At 43.3% G+C, this 19,145-nt stretch overlaps 1 protein-coding gene across 1 annotated transcript in view; it reads right to left on the bottom strand.

Annotated features, from left to right (window-relative positions):
- PHLPP1 (PH domain and leucine rich repeat protein phosphatase 1) overlaps positions 1-19,145 on the bottom strand; it is a 127,222-nt gene that overhangs the window by 31,823 nt on the left and 76,254 nt on the right. Inside the window, exons 5-8 of the mRNA XM_073550183.1 lie at positions 14,155-14,301; positions 12,387-12,617; positions 4,448-4,650; positions 3,754-3,814 (exon numbers count right to left, since the gene is read on the bottom strand). Of these exons, the coding sequence (XP_073406284.1) occupies positions 3,754-3,814; positions 4,448-4,650; positions 12,387-12,617; positions 14,155-14,301 (642 nt within the window). The remainder of the gene's footprint in view (positions 1-3,753; positions 3,815-4,447; positions 4,651-12,386; positions 12,618-14,154; positions 14,302-19,145) is intronic.

Below are 19,145 nucleotides of genomic sequence, written 5' to 3'. Positions count from 1 at the left end.
CTAAAATTGTTGGGCAATTTCTTCTGAGTACCCAAATACCTCATATGTGGTCATAAACCACTGTTTTGGCGCACGGCAGGGCTCGAAAGGGAAGGCACGCCATTTGACTTTTTGAATGGAAAATTAGCTCCAATTGTTAGCGGACACCATGTCGCGTTTGGAGAGCCCCTGTGTGCCTAAACATTGAAGCTCCCCCACAAGTGACCCCATTTTGGAAACTAGACCACCCAAGGAACTTATCTAGATGTGTAGTGAGCACTTTGAACCCCCAAGTGCTTCACAAAAATTTATAGCGCAGAGCAGTGAAAATAATCATTTTTCTCCCTCAAAAATGATTTTTTAGCCCCCTATTTTTTATTTTCACAAGGCTAAGAGAAGAAATTGGACCACAAAAGTTGTTGTGCAATTTGTCCTGAGTACACCGATACCCCACATGTGGGGGGAACCACTGTTTGGGTGCATGGGAGAGCTCAGAAGGGAAGGAGCGCCATTTTGGAATGCCGACTTGATGGAATGGTCTGTGGGCATCATGTTACGTTTGCAGAGCCCCTGATGTTCCTAAACAGTGGAAACCCCCCACAAGTGACCCCATTTTGGAAACTAGACCCCTCAAGGAGCATATCTAGATGTGCAGTGAGCACTTTGAGCCCCCAAGTGCTTCACAGAAGTTTATAAACGCAGAGCCATGAAAATAATCTTTTCCTCAAAAATGATTTTTTAGCCCGCTATTTTTTATTTTCCCAAAGGTAACAGGATAAATTGGACCCCAAAAGTTGTCCAGTTTATCCCGAGTATGCTGGTACCCCACATGTGGTCATAATTCACTGTTTGGGCACACGGCAGGGCTCAGAAGGGAAGGCGCGCCATTTGACTTTTTGAATGGAAAATTAGCTCCAATCGTTAGCGGACACCATGTCGTGTTTGGAGAGCCCCTGTGTGCCTAAACTTTGGAGCTCCCCCACAAATAACCCCATTTTGGAAACTAGACCCCCTAAGGAACTTATCTAGATGCATAGTGAACACTTTGAACCCCCAGGTACTTCACAGAAGTTTATAACGCAGAGCCGTGACAATAAAAATATATTTTTCCCCCCCCCCTCAAAAAATGATCTTTTAGCCCTCTATTTTTTATTTTCACAATGGTAACAGGAGAAACTGGACCCCAAAAATTAGACCTAGAAGACCTAGTAAGGTCGAAACGCGTAGTCTGCACGCATAAAGCAGCAGTGTGCCCTTTTTTTCTTCTGACCCCCTGTATATATTTGGGTTTCTGCCACATGGAACTATTTTAAAAGATAAAAATAAAATGGATTTTATGGCCAAGTAGGAAGCATCCGCTGGAATTATTTGCTGGTTTTTGTTTCTATTGTAACATGGGTGTGCCTCTCCCATTACAACTCCGTGCGGCTTCCTGGCAGTGAGCAGAACCACTAAGGACGTCTAACTCGGTGAGCTGGCTATAATTTTTCTTGTTATCTAGATGTGTGGTGAGCACTTTGAACCCCCAAGTGCTTCACAGACGTTTATAACGCAGAGCCGTGAAAATTAAAAATCATTTTTTTTCCATAAAAATTTTTTTAGCCCCCAATTTTCTATTTTCCAAAGGATAACAGGAGAAATTAGACCTCCAAACTTGTTGTGCAATTTTTACCGAGTACGCCGATACCCCATATATGGGGGTAAACCACAGTTTTGGGCACACGTTGGGGCTTGAAATGGAGGGAGCACTGTTTGACTTTTTGAACGCAAAATTGGCTAGAATAAATGGTGGCGCCATGTCTCGTTTGGAGACCCCGTGATGTGCCTAAACAGTGGAAACCCCTGAATTCTAACTGTAAACCTAACTCCAACCCTCACCCCAATTCCAACCCTCACCCCAAGCCCAACCCTCAGCCCAACCCTCACCCCAAGCCCAACCCTCACGGAAAAATAAAGATTTCTTTATTTTGTTATATGTGCCTGCATATGGGGGTGATAAAGGGGGAGGATTTACAATTTTTTTTCATTTTGACCACTGTGAAAGAATATCATAGTGATCAAAATGAATGAATAGCAGCATTTGCAGATTCAGGCGGGCGCACTGCGCATGCGCCCACCATTTTCCAAGATGGCGGCGCCCATGAAGCGGGAAATCGGAGGTACCGGGGGGGTGAGGGGGGGGGGGGAACGGAAAGAAGGGGGAGAGGAGCTGATTATGACAGTGGCGGCACATTGCCGCCGTCAGTCGGTATCGGGGGCCAATCGGCCCCGTGCGTCGGTGTGGGGGGGGGGGGTCGGATCTGGGTATCCAGCCATGTCCGATGCTACTGCAGCATCGACCATGGCTGGATTGTAATATTTCATCAATTTTCATTGATGAAATATTACTATCGCTCTGATTGGCTGTTAAAAGTGAAACACCAATCAGAGCGATCGTAGCCACGGGGGGAGAAGTACGAAGCCCCCTGTATCTGCGGGTCGGGTGACCTTTCATTGACCCCGGTCACCCGACCCGCAGGGGGGCTTTGAAGTCATGACACAGGGTATGCGCCATTGGTCAGAATGGCACTGACTTTCATGACGCATACGCAGTGTCACTGGTCGTGAAGGGGTTAAAGAAAGTTTTTAGCCTCTTAATATATTGCAATCATATTATATAGCACTGTGTACTTACAATTACTCATTTTGCCTTTCTACCCAGCTAATTTTTCTTTTCCGATGCTCAGTGAAGAAAGAGGAAGTCTGTTGTCCCTGCACTTATCATCCCCCTCCTTCAACTCCTGACCCAGCTGTTCCGCTACTCCCCTCTGCCAGACATTTGCAGTGACTCAACTTGTGCAGAGAAAATTGACCTCCTGTTTCTACATAGAGCTTAGAAGGATTCAGCTAGTCAGTTTTTAATCATGTGATGTCAGACCTAATGGAAAAGAGAAGAATTAGATGGGTAGAAAGGCAAAATGAGCAATTGTAAGTACACAGTGTTAATATGATGACTGCAAAATATTAAGAGGATGAAAACTTTGATGGGAGGTGTGCTTCTTTAAATCATCCAGGTCGGAATGACCGTATAATAAATCTTGAAAATTTAAGCTCAATCTCTGACAATCAAGCCTAATTGACAGATCCTCACCGCCATCCTCAATGCTGCTGAAATCTCATACAGCTCAGTACAAGCTGCGGCCGTCAGTCAAGCTGAGGGGATAGACTGAATACACATAAGCTCTCACTCTTCAGCTGGGCTCAAATCTAGCTTTAAAGGGGAACTCCAGGGGATAAAGAATTTACATGGAAATACTTTAACACACAATAAAGCCAGCATCCACTGCCCTTTTTCTAAATATAGTAACTGCTATATATTGTGGTGCTGGTTTTGCTCTTAATGCTCCCATCTCCTTTTCGAGACATTGCATCACAGACCAGGGGGCATTATCGGCTTCTGGCTTCAAATGCTCTTCCTGCCTCTCAGCCCCCTTCCACAACTATGACTGCCAATGCACACCTTCAGATTCACACGTGCCTCTTCCTCCTGAAGACGACAACTCTGCTGCAGAAGGGGAAGCAGGAATGGATTCTTACTGATGATGCAGCAGAGATTGACGTTTTCCTTAATTTTCCCAAATATCCCCTTTAATACCAAGATTATCAGGACATTCTGAGATTTTAAAATAAGCACAACAGTCTCATTAGGTCCAAGACCTATTGAAAGAAGAGAATAGTGTAGTATGCAGTTTATATTGTGAAATCTGGTAAGATATATTTTAAAGGCCATCTTACCTGGAAATATCCAGGAATGCTAGGTTGCAAGGGTCCGGATAAACAGATAGACGTATAAGCGCTAGAGAAACAAAAAAAGGACTATGAGAAACTGTAGTCAGACAAAAAAATACAAACCCAAAGCTATTTGATGGGCAGTGAAGAAAATCTTAAACTAAATGACCAATTCAAATTTGTGCGCTTTTTTCCTTGCACGGATTTCCATTAATTGGATGCATCCGCTGTCATTCCACATGGAAGATTATTTGATTTCAACAACCAAAACCAACTCCCTAAAAAAATCCAATGCAGCAGATCAATGTTCATATATCCACCATTGATCGGATAGCCGTTGTGTTTTTCTAGTCTGGCAAAAAGGGCCAATGGTTGGTGTAAAAATTGCCTAAATCTCTTTTACATATTCCAAAATTTATAATTTATGGCAAGTTTTAACTCTCGCAAAATCTATTTGTGGACGATTTTCTACATCTGTTTAAAGGTCAACTGAACAGGCCAGGAATCACTTACAAGACTTTACCGGCACCAAAAAAAATTTGAATGAGGCCTTGGACTGCACACAATGGACTAAAATGCTGCACCGTTTTGGCACAGGCTAATCACCACAAATTATTACAAAGGTCTACAGACCTCTCTGTAAAGTGCCAATAAAGGAGGAGTAGGATGCTGGCTTTTAGAGGGGTAATACTATACTCACCATTAGCTGACGTGTAAAGAGCCTTCAGATAGTAGCCACTTATTTTAAGGGAGGTCAGATGGTTCCTCTCACAGTGCAGGACTTCTAGGTTGCTTAGAGAAGTTACATCAAGATTTGTCATCTTGTTATCCCGAAGATCCAGCTGGGTCACATGAAGCAGAAAGTCGACTTCATCTGCCAACAAGCTTTTGATTTCATTTAACCTGACCACAACAGAACCAAAAAAAACACTTACACCAGGTAAACGTAGAATCACAAAATTGAAAAAGGTAAACATTTGGTCAAGACCGTCATACACAGTGAGCACCCGGACATCCATGTGTTTCCCATCAGGCCAAAGTCGTCCGATGTGTGCATAAATGGATTAGCAAATAGCACTAATCTCTACATCAATGGGACACCACATTATAATCCAAAATCACCCAATGTAGGGCCATACAGTCATGGCCAAAAGTTTTGAGAATGACACAAATATTATATTTTCACATGATCTGCTGCCCTCTGGTTTTTATGTGTGTTTGTCAGATGTTTTTATCACATACAGAAATATAATTGCAATCATATTATGAGTAGCAAAAGGTTATATTGACAGTTAAGCCCCCGTTACACACTGCGATATCGTTTGCAATATCGCTGTAAAGTCACCGATTTTGTGACGTTATAGCGATATTGCTAGCGATATCGCTGCATGTGATACTTACCTCCGACCGGCTCCCGCGCTGGTTATCGCTGATCGCGCGAGAAGCTCCTGGACCATTTCTCGTCGGCCACTTCCTGCAGCGCTTCCTGTGGCGCCGACGAGCGACGCGTGGAGCTGGGCGGGAGGACGCAGGATCGCCTCGTCTGACAGGTAAGTAGCGATCCCCGTCCCCAGCGATGTCGCTAGTGAGATCTGCCTGTGTGGCAGCTCACTAGCGACCACCTAGCGATGCACCAGCGATCCTGACCGCATCATATAGCTGGTCGGGATCGCTGGTACATCGCTAGGTGTAAAGGTACCCTTAGAATGAGTTAATGCAGCAAGTCAATATTTGCAGTGTGGACCCTTCTTCTTCAGGACCTCAGCAATTCTCCCTGGCATGCTCTCAATCAACTTCTGGATCAAATCCTGACTGATAGCAGTCCATTCTTGCAAAATCAATGATTTTATTTTGTCTTAATTTGAAGGTTTTTGTTTGTCCACCCGTCTCTTGATGATTGACCACAAGTTCTCAATGGGATTAAGATCTGGGGAGTTTCCAGGCCATGGTCCCAAAATCTCTATGTTTTGTTCCCTGAGCCATTTAGCTATCACCTTTGCTTTATGGCAAGGTGCTCCATCATGTTGAAAAAGGCATTGTTGATCGCCAAACTGCTCTTGGACGGTTGGGAGAAGTTGCTCTTGGAGGACATTCTGGTACCATTCTTTATTCATGGCTGTGTTTTTAGGCAAGACAGAGAGAGCCCATTCCCTTGGCTGAGAAGCAACCCCACACATGAATGGTTTCAGGATGCTTGACAGTTGGCATGAGACAAGACTGGTGGTAGCGCTCACCTGGTCTTCTCCGAATAAGCAGTTTTCCAGATGTCCCAAACAATCGAAAAGGGGGTTCATCAGAGAAAATGACTTTACCCCAGTCCTCAGCAGTCCACTCCCTGTACCTCTTGCAGAATATCAGTCTGTCCATGATGTTTTTCCTGGAGAGAAGTGGCTTCTTTGCTGCCCTCCTTGAGACCAGGCCTTGCTCCAAGAGTCTCCGCCTCACAGTGCGTGCAGATGCACTCACACCTGCCTGCTGCCATTCCTGAGCAAGCTCTGCACTGCTGGTAGCCCGATCCCACAGCTGAAACACTTCTAAGAGACGGTCCTGGTGCTTGCTGGTCTTTCTTGGGCGCCCTGGAGCCTTTTTGGCAACAAGGGAACCTCTCTCCTTGAAGTTCTCGATGATGCGATAGATTGTTGACTGAGGTGCAATCTTTCTAGCTGCGATACTCTTCCCTGTTAGGCCATTTTTGTGCAGTGCAATGATGACTGCACGTGTTTCTTTAGAGATAACCATGATTAACAGAAGAGAAACAATGATGCCAAGCACCAGCCTCCTTTTAAAGTGTCCAGTGGTGTCATTCTTACTTAATCATGGCAGATTGATCTCCAGCCCTGTCCTCATCAACACCCACACCTGTGTTAGTGGAGCAATCACTGAAATGATGTTAGCTGGTCCTTTTAAGGCAGGGCTGCAACGATGTTGAAATGTGTTTTGGGGGATAAAGTTAATTTTCTAGGCAAATATTGACTTTGCAAGTAATTGCTGTTAAGCTGATCACTCTTTATAACATTCTGGAGTATATGCAAATTGCCATTAGAAAAAATGAAGCAGTAGACTTTGTAAAAATTAATATTTGTGTCATTCTCAAAACTTTTGGCCATGACTGTATATACCGCCATCCATCAGGCCAGTATACAAAGCACGCTTTAGGCCTCTGTTGGGTGAATAGAGCCGTGTGGCTATGCTTAGCTGTACACTTGGCACATTCTAGACATATGCACCAAGCATACAACTTTTTGCATATGGGAGGCATTTGTAATATAAAAAAAAAAAAAATATTAAAAATTCCTTTACTCACATCCGTCATCTGTAATAAACTGTACACATTAAAACTGTACACATTAGGTTTTCAGCCACTGGATGGACATATGAAGAAAAATACACTGTAAAGTTGAAGAATTTGAAATTTCATTGCTAAAAGATTAGGCTCCATCTACCTACAAAAATGGGGAAAAGTAAGGGGCAACTTTCATTAGCCAGAGTACATGCAAACCAAAGGAGGAGAACAAAGGCAGTCGGAATAATGAAAATCACTCTTGGAAGCTTGATCACAACTGGACTTTAACATTTCAAAATAGCAATCTAATGCTGGAAAAGGGGCAGGTGGACAAATGTTAACTAATTCGCATACAAAAAGCAGAAATAGCAAATGGGGCGCTGAACTAATGAGTTCATGATGTGTGCTGCTGATAGCGTTTCAAATTATGCCCAACTAGAACCGGAGAAAACATTCCTGTGTGTATCTGAGAATAGCAGACAATTTAATTTCCCCGGAGTCCCATACACCATGCAACACTGCGAGTGCTAGTGCCGATGGAAAGCTTAATCCAGGAGAGTGGGGAAGATCGCCGCCTCTACGGCATGTGCAGACTGTACAAACTGTAAAAAGTCAGACAGTCACTAAAACTGGTCCTTCCGGTGGCAGGTTTTTGTAGCCCCAAAACAATGTGGAAAAAAGTACTGCTGTAAACAAAAACCCTGACATTCAATCCATGCAGTTTTTCAAGAAAACCAACAGAATCCAGAAGTTGGCGTGTAAGGAGAACATTTTCTGCTCACACACTGCAATTTGAGAATGGATCTCAATAGGTTTTAGTACAACTTGACTTTTTCCCCAGAACAGCTTTAACTGAGCACACCCCGATGCTTCATATTCTAGGGTAGCATTAACAATTGCACCTCCCACCCACCCCCCAAAAAAAACAGATTTACCCACGACTTTTTTAACACAAGTTCATACACGTTCCGCAACCTTTTAAACCCACTTGTCAAAATGATTCTCCAAGTCAAAACAAGTATGTCGATACCAAGCGCTCAGATTATGTGTGTGTGTGTGTGTGTGTGTGTGTGTGTGTGTGTGTGTGTGTGTGTGTGTGTGTGTGTGTGTGTGTGTGTGTGTGTGTGTGTGTCAGTGTCCAGCTGCAGCAATGAGACTCATGGGTCTTTCCCACCTGGTAATCAAGTACCTGCACAGACTGGATTAGGAGTAAATCCTTCAATAGGAGAACAAAAAGGAAATCCAGCAAGAACTAAGCAAACCAGGGTTGGAGTAAAATGATGCTTTTCTTTATTTCTTCAACAAGGTAAAAAAATGACCCACAAGGATCAGGAACCAGAGTGCATGGCAGAAATAAACGCAAATGGGACTACGCATTTCGGCGGCCTAATCCGCCTTCACGGTCCAAACCTTTTTTTAACCTTGTTGAAGAAAAAAGCATTTTACTCCAACCCTGGTTTGCTGAGTTCTTGCTGGTTTCCTTTTTGTATATATACAGTGCCTACAAGTAGTATTCAACCCCCTGCAGATTTAGCAGGTTTGATAAGATGCAAATAAGTTAGAGCCTTCAAACTTCACACAAGAGCAGGATTTATTAACAGATGCATAAATCTTACAAACCAAAAAGTTATGTTGCTCTGTTAAATTTTAATAAATTTTAAACATAAAAGTGTGGGTCAATTATTATTCAACCCCTAGGTTTAATATTTTGTGGAATAACCCTTGTTTGCAATTACAGCTAATAATCGTCTTTTATAAGACCTGATCAGGCCGGCACAGGTCTCTGGAGTTATCTTGGCCCACTCCTCCATGCAGATCTTCTCCAAGTTATCTAGGTTCTTTGAGTGTCTCATGTGGACTTTAATCTTGAGCTCCTTCCACAAGTTTTCAATTGGGTTAAGGTCAGGAGACTGACTAGGCCACTCCAACACCTTGATTTTTTGCCTCTTGAACCAGGCCTTGGTTTTATTGGCTGTGTGCTTTGGGTCGTTGTCTTGTTGGAAGATGAAATGACGACCCATCTTAAGATCCTTGATGGAGGAGCGGAGGTTCTTGGCCAAAATCTCCAGGTAGGCCGTGCTATCCATCTTCCCATGGATGCGGACCAGATGGCCAGGCCCCTTGGCTGAGAAACAGCCCCACAGCATGATGCTGCCACCACCATGCTTGACTGTAGGGATGGTATTCTTGGGGTCGCATGCAGTGCCATCCAGTCTCCAAACGTCACGTGTGTGGTTGGCACCAAAGATCTCGATCGTGGTCTCATCAGACCAGAGAACCTTGAACCAGTCTGTCTCAGAGTCCTCCAAGTGATCATGAGCAAACTGTAGACGAGTCTTGACATGACGCTTTGAAAGTAAAGGTACCTTACGGGCTCGTCTGGAACGGAGACCATTGCGGTGGAGTACGTTACTTATGGTATTGACTGAAACCAATGTCCCCACTGCCGTGAGATCTTCCCGGAGCTCCTTCCTTGTTGTCCTTGGGTTAGCCTTGACTCTTCGGACAAGCCTGGCCTCGGCACGGGAGGAAACTTTCAAAGGCTGTCCAGGCTGTGGAAGGCTAACAGTAGTTCCATAAGCCTTCCACTTCCGGATGATGCTCCCAACAGTGGAGACAGGTAGGCCCAACTCCTTGGAAAGGGTTTTGTACCCCTTGCCAGCCTTGTGACCCTCCACGATCTTGTCTCTGATGGCCTTGGAATGCTCCTTTGTCTTTCCCATGTTGACCATGTATGAGTGCTGTTCACAAGTTTGGGGAGGGTCTTAAATAGTCAGAAAAGGCTGGAAAAAGAGATAATTAATCCAAACATGTGAAGCTCACTGTTCTTTGTGCCTGAAATACTTCTTAATACTTTACGGGAACCAAACAGAATTCTGGTGGTTTGAGGGGTTGAATAATAAATGACCCTCTGAATAAACTTTTCACAATTTAAAAAAAAATTAAAGAAATAACATTTTTTTTTGCTGCAGTGCATTTTACACTTCCAGGCTGATCTACAGTCCAAATGTCACAATGCCAAGTTAATTCCGAATGTGTAAACCTGCTAAATCTGCAGGGGGTTGAATAGTACTTGTAGGCACTGTGTATATATAAAAAATTGGATATTTACTTTAAAAAAAAATTATATACGTGCTCGTGTTGCCATTTTCACTACCTATAGCATTTTAAAGTTTTCGATTAGAGCTGGGAGGGCTATTTTCTTGCATGGCGCTTCTTATTGCATTTTTCGTGGCATTACAGACACCGGAAAACTGCAATTCTGGCATTTCAATTTTTTATTCTGTTTAATTGATCAGCTAAATTAATTATATATTTTGTAAGTCAGACTTTTACAGACGTGGAGATAGCATATATATGGAGATTTTTATTTCTGTAGTTGTAATGGGGCAAAGTGGCGATTCAATGCGTTATTTTGTTATATGTGTAAAAACTACTTTTTCTCTTTTATATGAATTTTGTAGTCCACTTAGGGGACTGGAACCTGTGATATTACAGTATTTAATATAAGCAATAGACCAGTCTTGCAAAATATAGTGAAAATATGGATCAAGGAAATGCTGTAGATATAGTATATCTTGACTTCAGCAAAGCATTTGACAAAGTCTCTCATACAATCCTTATTGAAAAAATGACTAAGTATGGAATGGACAAGGCAACTGTTAGGTGGATTCATAACTGGCTTAGTGATCGGACCCAAAGAGTGGTCGTAAATGGCTGCACATCCAGTTGGAAGAATGTCTCAAGTGGGGTACCACAGGGCTCTGTCCTGGGCCCTGTATTGTTCAACATCTTTATCAACGATTTAGATGAAGGAATTGAGGGTAAACTGATTAAATTTGCTGATGACACAAAGCTAGGAGGGATAGCTAATACTAGAGAAGAGAGAGAGAGGATTCAAAAAGATTTAAATAAACTGGAGAAGTGGGCAGCAACTAACAGAATGGTTTTTAACAGGGAGAAATGCAAAGTACTACATCTGGGCAATAAAAATGAAAAAAGCATATATAGAATGGGAGGAATAGGGCTAAGTGACAGCACATGTGAAAAAGACTTGGGTATACTAATAGATCACAGACTGAATATGAGTCAACAGTGTGATGCAGCAGCAAAAAAGGCAAATGCAATTCTAGGATGTATTAACAGAAGCATACAGTCTAGATCACGTGAAGTCATTATTTCCCTCTACTCCTCTTTGGTCAGACCTCATCTGGAATATTGTGTCCAGTTTTGGGCACCACATTTTAAAAAAGACATCAACAAACTGGAGCAAGTTCAGAAAAGAGCGACCAGAATGGTGACCGGTCTGCAAACCCTGTCTTATGAGGAAAGGTTGCAGGATTTGGGAATGTTTAGTTTGCAAAAGAGAAGACTGAGAGGAGACTTAATAGCTGTCTACAAATATCTAAAGGGCTGTCACATTGTAGAAGGATCAACTTTATTCTCATTTGCACAAGGAAAGACTAGAAGCAATGGGATGAAGCTGAATGGGAAGAGACACAGATTAGATATTAGAAAAAACTTTTTGACAGTTAGAGTGATCAATGAGTGGAACAGGCTGCCACGAGAAGTGGTGAGTTCTCCTTCAATGGAAGTCTTCAAACAGAGGCTGGACAGACATCTGACTGGGATGATTTAGCGAATCCTGCTTTGAGCAGGGGGTTGGACCAGATGGCCCAGGAGGTCCCTTCCAACTCTACGATTCTATGATTCTATGATTCTAATTACTATTAATGAATGCACCTGAATGATGCACCGTAGACGCCATTGTCGGACATCAGTGTCATTTAAATGGGTAGTAGAAGTGGGAAAAGCTGTGTTCAATCCATTGCAGTTAAGAGGCAGATGATGGCCATATAACAGTCAGTATCTGCCAGGAATGATGTAAGCTCATGACCTTGCATCGCAGACAGAAAGCCAACAGGTGACATAATAGTATGTCATATGTTGGGAAGGGGTTAAAGGATAAAAAACAAAACAAAATAATTACAAATTTACATTCTGGTTCATATTCTAGTGCAACTCCAAGGAAGGCATCAGAAGAAGTAATTTAAATTTTTCGTTTTTACTGGATGAAAAACTAAGGTAGATTTTTAATCCACATTTTCATCCTATGCCATCCTTATGCCCATTTTTAAATACTTCTATATTCAACCCATAAACGTCCAGGCGGTCAATCTTTACTCTGTACCGACATTCTAAAAGGTCAGTACAGAGTGAGCAGCTTGCAGAGAGAAGCAGAGTTGCGTTTAAATAGCCGTATTTCACCAACCAAGGGGCCGATATAAACGTACAAATGATAATTCCATTGACGGAACATTTTATCTTTGAAGTAAAAACATTTATTTTTTCACACCTCAGATCCACATGTCTGACTTGCTGCATTCTTCTGAGAGTCTTCAAGTTAACCACCTGCAGAGAGTTTCCCGGCATGCACAGTTTGTCCATGGCAGCCATTTTCTCTAATACTTCTGGGATTTCTGTGAACTCATTGAAGGACAGGCCCAAGTAACTGAGTTGGCTCAAGCTTCCCAGTTCAGTAGGTAGCGTTTGGAGGTAGTTACCATCCAGCAGAAAGGTTTGCAGGCTAAAAAATAAAAAAAAAATAAAAAATATATACAAAAAACAGAGCTAAATAAAGTACCATATTTTTCAGACTACAAGATGCAATGTTTTTCCTCCAGACCTTGAGAAAAATGGGGGGTGCGCTTTACAGTCCAGATGTACCTGCTGTGGTGGTTGGGAGTTGCAGATGCAGACGAGCAGGATACAGGAATCAGGAGTCAACAGCTGCGGATAACACCTGTGCCTGCTGTTAAAGAAAATGAATATTCACTGCTCCCCACGCCCATAGTCCCTCCGACTTATATGCACTGAAGCCAACCTCGAGAGGTGAGCGAGACTATGGGTGTGGGGAGAAGTGAATATTCATCTTTAAAAAGCAGGCACACTGTTAGCAGCAGACGCCGGCTCCACTTCCATAGTGTGGGGAGCAGTAAATATTTATTCTCTTTAACAGCGGGCACGCATGATTACCCAGCTGCAGGAAGCTGGCAGCTGTGGCTACAAATGTACCGGCTAGTAAAGATGATGAATATACACTGCTCTCCACTCCCATAGTCCCAACTGAGGAGCAGTGAGTATTCCGGCAGCTTACCTCAATGAGCAAGCAGCGCATGACGTCACTGCCATGAGATGCTTACAAGCTGAAATCAATTGCTGGCATCAGAACAGTACACTGCAAGGGAGCAGCGGGAAGGTGAGTAGAATGGTTTATTTTTGTGTGCAGCATGATGGGGCCATATACACCAGAATGGGGGATAAGGGGGACCATGTATGCCAGAATGGCGGAGTAAGGCAATCAGGTATACCAGTGTGAGGGGATGAGAGGACCATATATACCAGGATAGGGTTGGGATAAGGGGACCATGTATTCCAGGATAGGGGGGCATGTATCTGGATGGGGAGGCCCATGTATACCCGAATTTGGGTTGTGTATATATACCAGGATGTGGGTTATCAGTACAGAATTGGGGGACATTACCCCTTATAAGGCTTCTTTTACACTTGCCGGGTTTTGTGTGGCCCTTTTTACGGTCTTCCACAAAAACGAGCCGCAAAAAAATTCTCGGATAGCAGTTTTCCCCTGTTTTAACAAATTGGTGGGAAAAAATACGGCAATCCGCAAATACGGTGTACCGCAAAAACAAGCTGCCGTTTTTGCGGTACCATTGAAATGTATTGCAGCCGTGTCCGTGAGCTGTGAAAAATATCGAGCAAGCTCGATATTTTTTCATGGCCGCATATACGGCCATACAGCACACGGCGCTCCGATGAATTTTGGCGGACCGTTCTTGCTGCCCCATAGAAATCTATTGGGGGGGGGGGGGGGTCGCAAAAACGGCCCGCAAAAACACAGCAAGTGTAAAAGAAGCCTAACAGTGTCAGCAGATTTCTTCCCCCAATAACTGAGTCATAACTACATTTTTTGCTTGAATTTCTCCTCCTTTAAAACCGGTGCGTCTTATGGTCCGATGCGTCTTGTAGTCCAAGAAATACGGTACATTGGCCATTTACCTTTTGGAAATATTTTTATTATCTATAGGCACACTTCTAATACATACTTTTTCATCTCTCCCACTGCTGGTGGTATGACCCGGAGACCATTGCAGGAAAGGTTCAGTTCCGTCAAAGTAGGAATGTCACATACTGCTGACGGAAAGTCTCCTAAATTATTGTTCGAAAGGTTGAGGCTCTTCAGCTTTGAAAATCTGAAAGCAAAACAATATAAATAAGCCATTATTTATTTCATATATTTTAGAAGGAGCCTTAAAAAGACACAAAAGATGTAAAATGAAATAAAACCTTTATACTCTTCACACTATTGGCTTGACTTGTGAACATCCTCCCTTGTGAAATTTGGGCAAACAAGAGGAATAAAAAAATAGATGCCAGGACCCCAGTACCCAAGCTGTTGTATTACTGCACTCAAAAAAGTTCAATCAACTATAGACCCATAGCCATTCTTAATTTGGATTTAAAGATTTTTCCATGCCTCAAACAGGCTCTCCATGCATGTGTCGTGATTTGTCACACTGCCCAGCACATGCAGCGCCGAACAGTCGGAACGCTCCAGGAAGCCGGGTTCCCTCTGCAGCTTACACGGTAAATGTTATAGCTTGCCGAATAAGCCCTAACCCGATCAAATTTGCTCATCCCTAGTAAGGAAGCAAAAGAATATACAGACATTAAGGGAAAGGGGTTGCAGCCGATCAATGTGATGAGGCAAAACAACAAACTTCAAAACAGATCGGGACATTTTCTTCCTTACAAAAACCAGCAGCTGTGATCCTGTCTGTATACTCTCTTGCTTCTTCCCCTGCCCAGGAGCTGTAGTATGATCAGACCATGTTGCTGTACGGTCAGACTCAGACATTGCACAGTACACAGAAGGGGCAAATTTATGAGATTATCTCAGCACAGGAATATTTTATTTAATCACATCCAATTGTGGAAATTATCATTCCAAGACCTACTGATTAAAGTTTACTTACTTTGTGGGAAAAGCCCTTTAATAGGAGCACCTAGATTTATTGCCACTAGATTATATATCATTCTGCTTCGCTCTGTAAATTGCTGCCCACAGATAGCACTGCAAGTTCAATATGACCATTTTCCTTTAGAATGCCGTCCCTTTAAAAAAGCCAATCTGCTTAATAGCGTGGCAACAGATATTGGTACGATAACTGGCTAGTTTGGCAATAATGCAATCAATAAAACAGGAACACCGAGCCATACTTTCATGCACAGAAGCGGAGTCTTGAAGGGAATCGGTCAGGTTTTGCTACCACATCGGAGAACAGTGTAATGTAGGCAAAGAGAATCTGAATCCAGCAATGTATCACTTAGTTTACTGGGTGTAGCGTTCTGACAGAGCATTTAGATTTAGAATGAAGCAGAGGTGAGAAAGCTAACTCCGCCCACTCCAGGCTCTCCATGTACAAAGTCCATAGACCATGAGCTGGTTATCACAGGAGGAGGTGCAGCCGGACTAGTCCAGCAATGTTAATCTCTCAGTGACAAATCCTTCACAGTTAGTAAACAGCATGCACTTAGACAAGTGACACATGCCAGAATCCTCAGTTTTAGCCTCTATCGTCTGCCATCTTCAGATTACACATAGCAAAAACCTGCTGACAGATTCCCTTTAAGACCTCTCAACACGGATGAAGTAAATGGGCTTTACTTCAGCGACTACTAAAACATCCAGACAATCCAGAAGGAAGCAAAAGAAAAGGCAGCGGATAAGAGTCTCTTTAATGTGCATGTGTAGTCAGCTTATTCGCTGTTGCCTAACAACTACAAGGAATAGTAAAAAGAAGGGAGTTAAAGAGGAAGGCGGTGTCTGGAAGACACATGAGTACAATGAATGGGGAGCTGACATTTCATGAAAGGATTCTTTGTCACTCTCAGATGGATGGAAGGAAGCGGTCTTTCAAAGAAGTTTATTTCATGGTTTATCCCAGTTGAAGACACTGAACCTAAACTACAAATTCCTTAAACAAATTATGAATAACTTCACCAATTTTGATCTTAAACATGTAAGGGTTTGTCCACTTTCACCCTTTTCATAATCGGTTCAAAGCATCATAAAAAAAAATAAAAATAAATGCAACACTCATTATCGCCGGTACCAAATCAGTCTCCAATTCCTGCTGCAGTGATGGCACTCTGACCGACATGTCACTATAATAGCCAATCACTGGCTGTAGTGGATCATTGCTGTAGGCAACGATTGGCGATAGAAAGAACATGTCTATTTGTCCGGATGTCATCACTGCAGCAGGGAGAACCCGAGGGCAACAAGTGAATGGGGTATTTTTCCCAGTTCAAACATCAGCACACTTGCTGGTCGAGCAGCATAACATGCTAACCAAAGTGCTCTGAAGGGTCTGTGTGGCAGCTGTGACAATTTTCTCCCCTTTACTATGAAAACCACTTGCAACAGTGATTGCTGTAAATTAAGATCTTCTGATATACCACTGGAGATACCAGCGGGGCTGACACTGATAAGTGGCTGCTCAAACTGCGGGCCACCCTGCATGTCTGATATAATACTGGAGATACCAGGGATGCTGAGGCAAAAAGAGGCTGCTCACACTGCTGCCCACCATGTGTGTCCGATATAACACTGGAGATACCAGCGGGGCTGAAACTGAGAAGAGGCTGCTCACACTGTGGTCCCCCCTGCATGTCTGATATAATACTGGAGATACCAGGAATGCTGAGGCAAAAAGAGGCTGCTCACACTGCTGTCCACCATGTGTGTCCGATATAACACTGGAGATACCAGCGGGGCTGAAACTGAGAAGAGGCTGCTCACACTGTGGTCCCCCCTGCATGTCTGATATAATCCTGCAGATACCAGGTGTGCTGAAGCAAGAGGCTGTTCACACTGCTGCCCACCATGTGTGCCCGATATACAGTAATACTGGAGATACCAGGTGTGCAGAGGTAAAAAGAGGCTGCTCACACTGCTGTCCACCATGTGAGTCCGATATAATACTGCAGATACCAAGGCTGCTGAGATAACAAGAGGCTGCTCACACTGCTGTCCAACCTGTCTTTCTGATCTAATACTGGAGATACCAAGGCTGCTGAGATAACAAGAGGCTGCAAACACTGCTGTCCAACCTGTCTTTCTGATCCAATACTGGAGACACCAGGGGTGCTCAGGTAAGAAGAGGCTGCTCACACTGAAGAGTCAGTCTCTCTCTGAATGCAGAGTGGCTGCTGTGACCTGTAGATAACATACCACAAAATCACAAGCCATCTCCAGGGTTTAACATCTTTATCTGAAACTTGAGGTAAATCTCCACATCTTAAAAAATAATAAAATTCAGTTGTATGTAAAAGTTGCCCAGCCACTAACTCAGATCTTTACACAGAACATTTTTAATTTCCTAAATTTGGTATAAATTCACAGAAAACCTAATACATATTTGTACTTCAGTAAATTATTGCTTTGAAGGGAATCTGTCACCTGTATTTAGTGATATCATGTAAAGATATCACTAAATTGTGCGTCCCATAAGGATTCTAGTCGGGCTTTTGACTCCCCCCGACCCCCCACACTTGTGAGGCATAGATACCTTTAGCTTGTTGTGGATGCATGCAAATCACCGCGGTCCGGTCCGATGGGCGTGGCTTAGGAGTCTCCCCCCCCCCCATTTCCTCGGCTTGCGTCACGTAATCTTTGTCTGTGAATACCACAGACACTGTTGGTTTCCGCGCTTGCGCAATGTAAAGGCCCCCGGCGCCTGCGCAGTATGCCTTGCCCGGCTGTGGGAGAAGCATATAATCGCTACTGTGCAAGCACCGGTATTTTTTTCAGAGCGGTCTATGCCCTGGAAGTGTCTCCTGCATGTGAAGACTTCTGGGCATAGACCGTGCTGGAAAATACCGGGGCTTGCGCAGTAGCGATTATATGCTTCGCCCACAGTCGGGCAAAGCATACAGCGCAGGCGCCGTAGGCCTTTACATTGCGCAAGCGCAGAAACCAACGGTGTCTGTGGTATTCACAGACAAAGATTACGTGAAGCAAGCCGAGGAGGTGAGGGGGCATAGACTCCTAAGCCACGCCCATCGGACCGGACCGCGGCAATTTGCATGCATTCACAACAAGCTAAAAAAGGTATTTATGCCTCAAAGGTGCGGGGTCGGGGGGAGTCAAAGGCCCGACTAGAATCCTTATGGGACGCACAATTTAGTGATATCTTTACATGATATCACTAAATACAGGTGACAGATTCCCTTTAAAAAAAAAAAAAATGTCTGCTGTAATCTTGATGCCCATAATATTAATCATTTGTAAAGGTTCCTCCACTAATTTTCAAGCTTTATCCTGAGGCAGGTATTAAATGTGACCTAGATGTGAAATCAAGACAGACTATTCCTGCAAAGTGGTCACAGTCAAATCCCATGACTAGGTTATGATATTTGACATGACAAGCAAATCAAACGGGTGGAGTTAATGGCTTCAATTGATGGTTCAAATGGGGGTCATGACCAAGTAATGGATTGATGGAAGCATCAGTTCTCCTATGGCTGTACTGTTCTGCTGCTACATTGCTAAATCATTGCCATTATGAAGTCACTTATTAGCCAGTGACCTGGGGCTATGGGCCTACCTATTCACAAATACAGGTGGGCTTCCACAATTAGGATTTTTAAAATAAAACTGTGTATAAACCTACTTAGCTATATAATAAGATTATCAAAGTGTTAGCTAATAGAACAAAGATCAGAATTTATTGGCACAAACTTGTCTGCATTGTAAAGTAGATGTATCTACACCAGGGGTGGGCAATTAATTTTCCCGAGACGCCACATGAGAGACCATGACTGTTGTGGAGGGCCGTACCAATAGCTTGAAATTAATTCTAATCAATATTAATTATTAATTGTATCACTTAATATTGAGCAGAATTAATTTAAGTATGCTGACACCCCTCTACATATCTTTAACCACGCCCACAACTCCTTATATACAGCATAAGCCCTAGTCTCTCCACATACTGCATGAGGCCCCCCCCACAGCTTCCCTATATACTGC

This window comes from Dendrobates tinctorius, unplaced genomic scaffold (assembly GCF_039654945.1).
Source record: "Dendrobates tinctorius isolate UK_male_01 unplaced genomic scaffold, ASM3965494v1 ptg000163l, whole genome shotgun sequence".
Taxonomy (NCBI): domain Eukaryota; kingdom Metazoa; phylum Chordata; class Amphibia; order Anura; family Dendrobatidae; genus Dendrobates; species Dendrobates tinctorius.
This window is presented reverse-complemented; position numbering and strand designations above follow the sequence as displayed.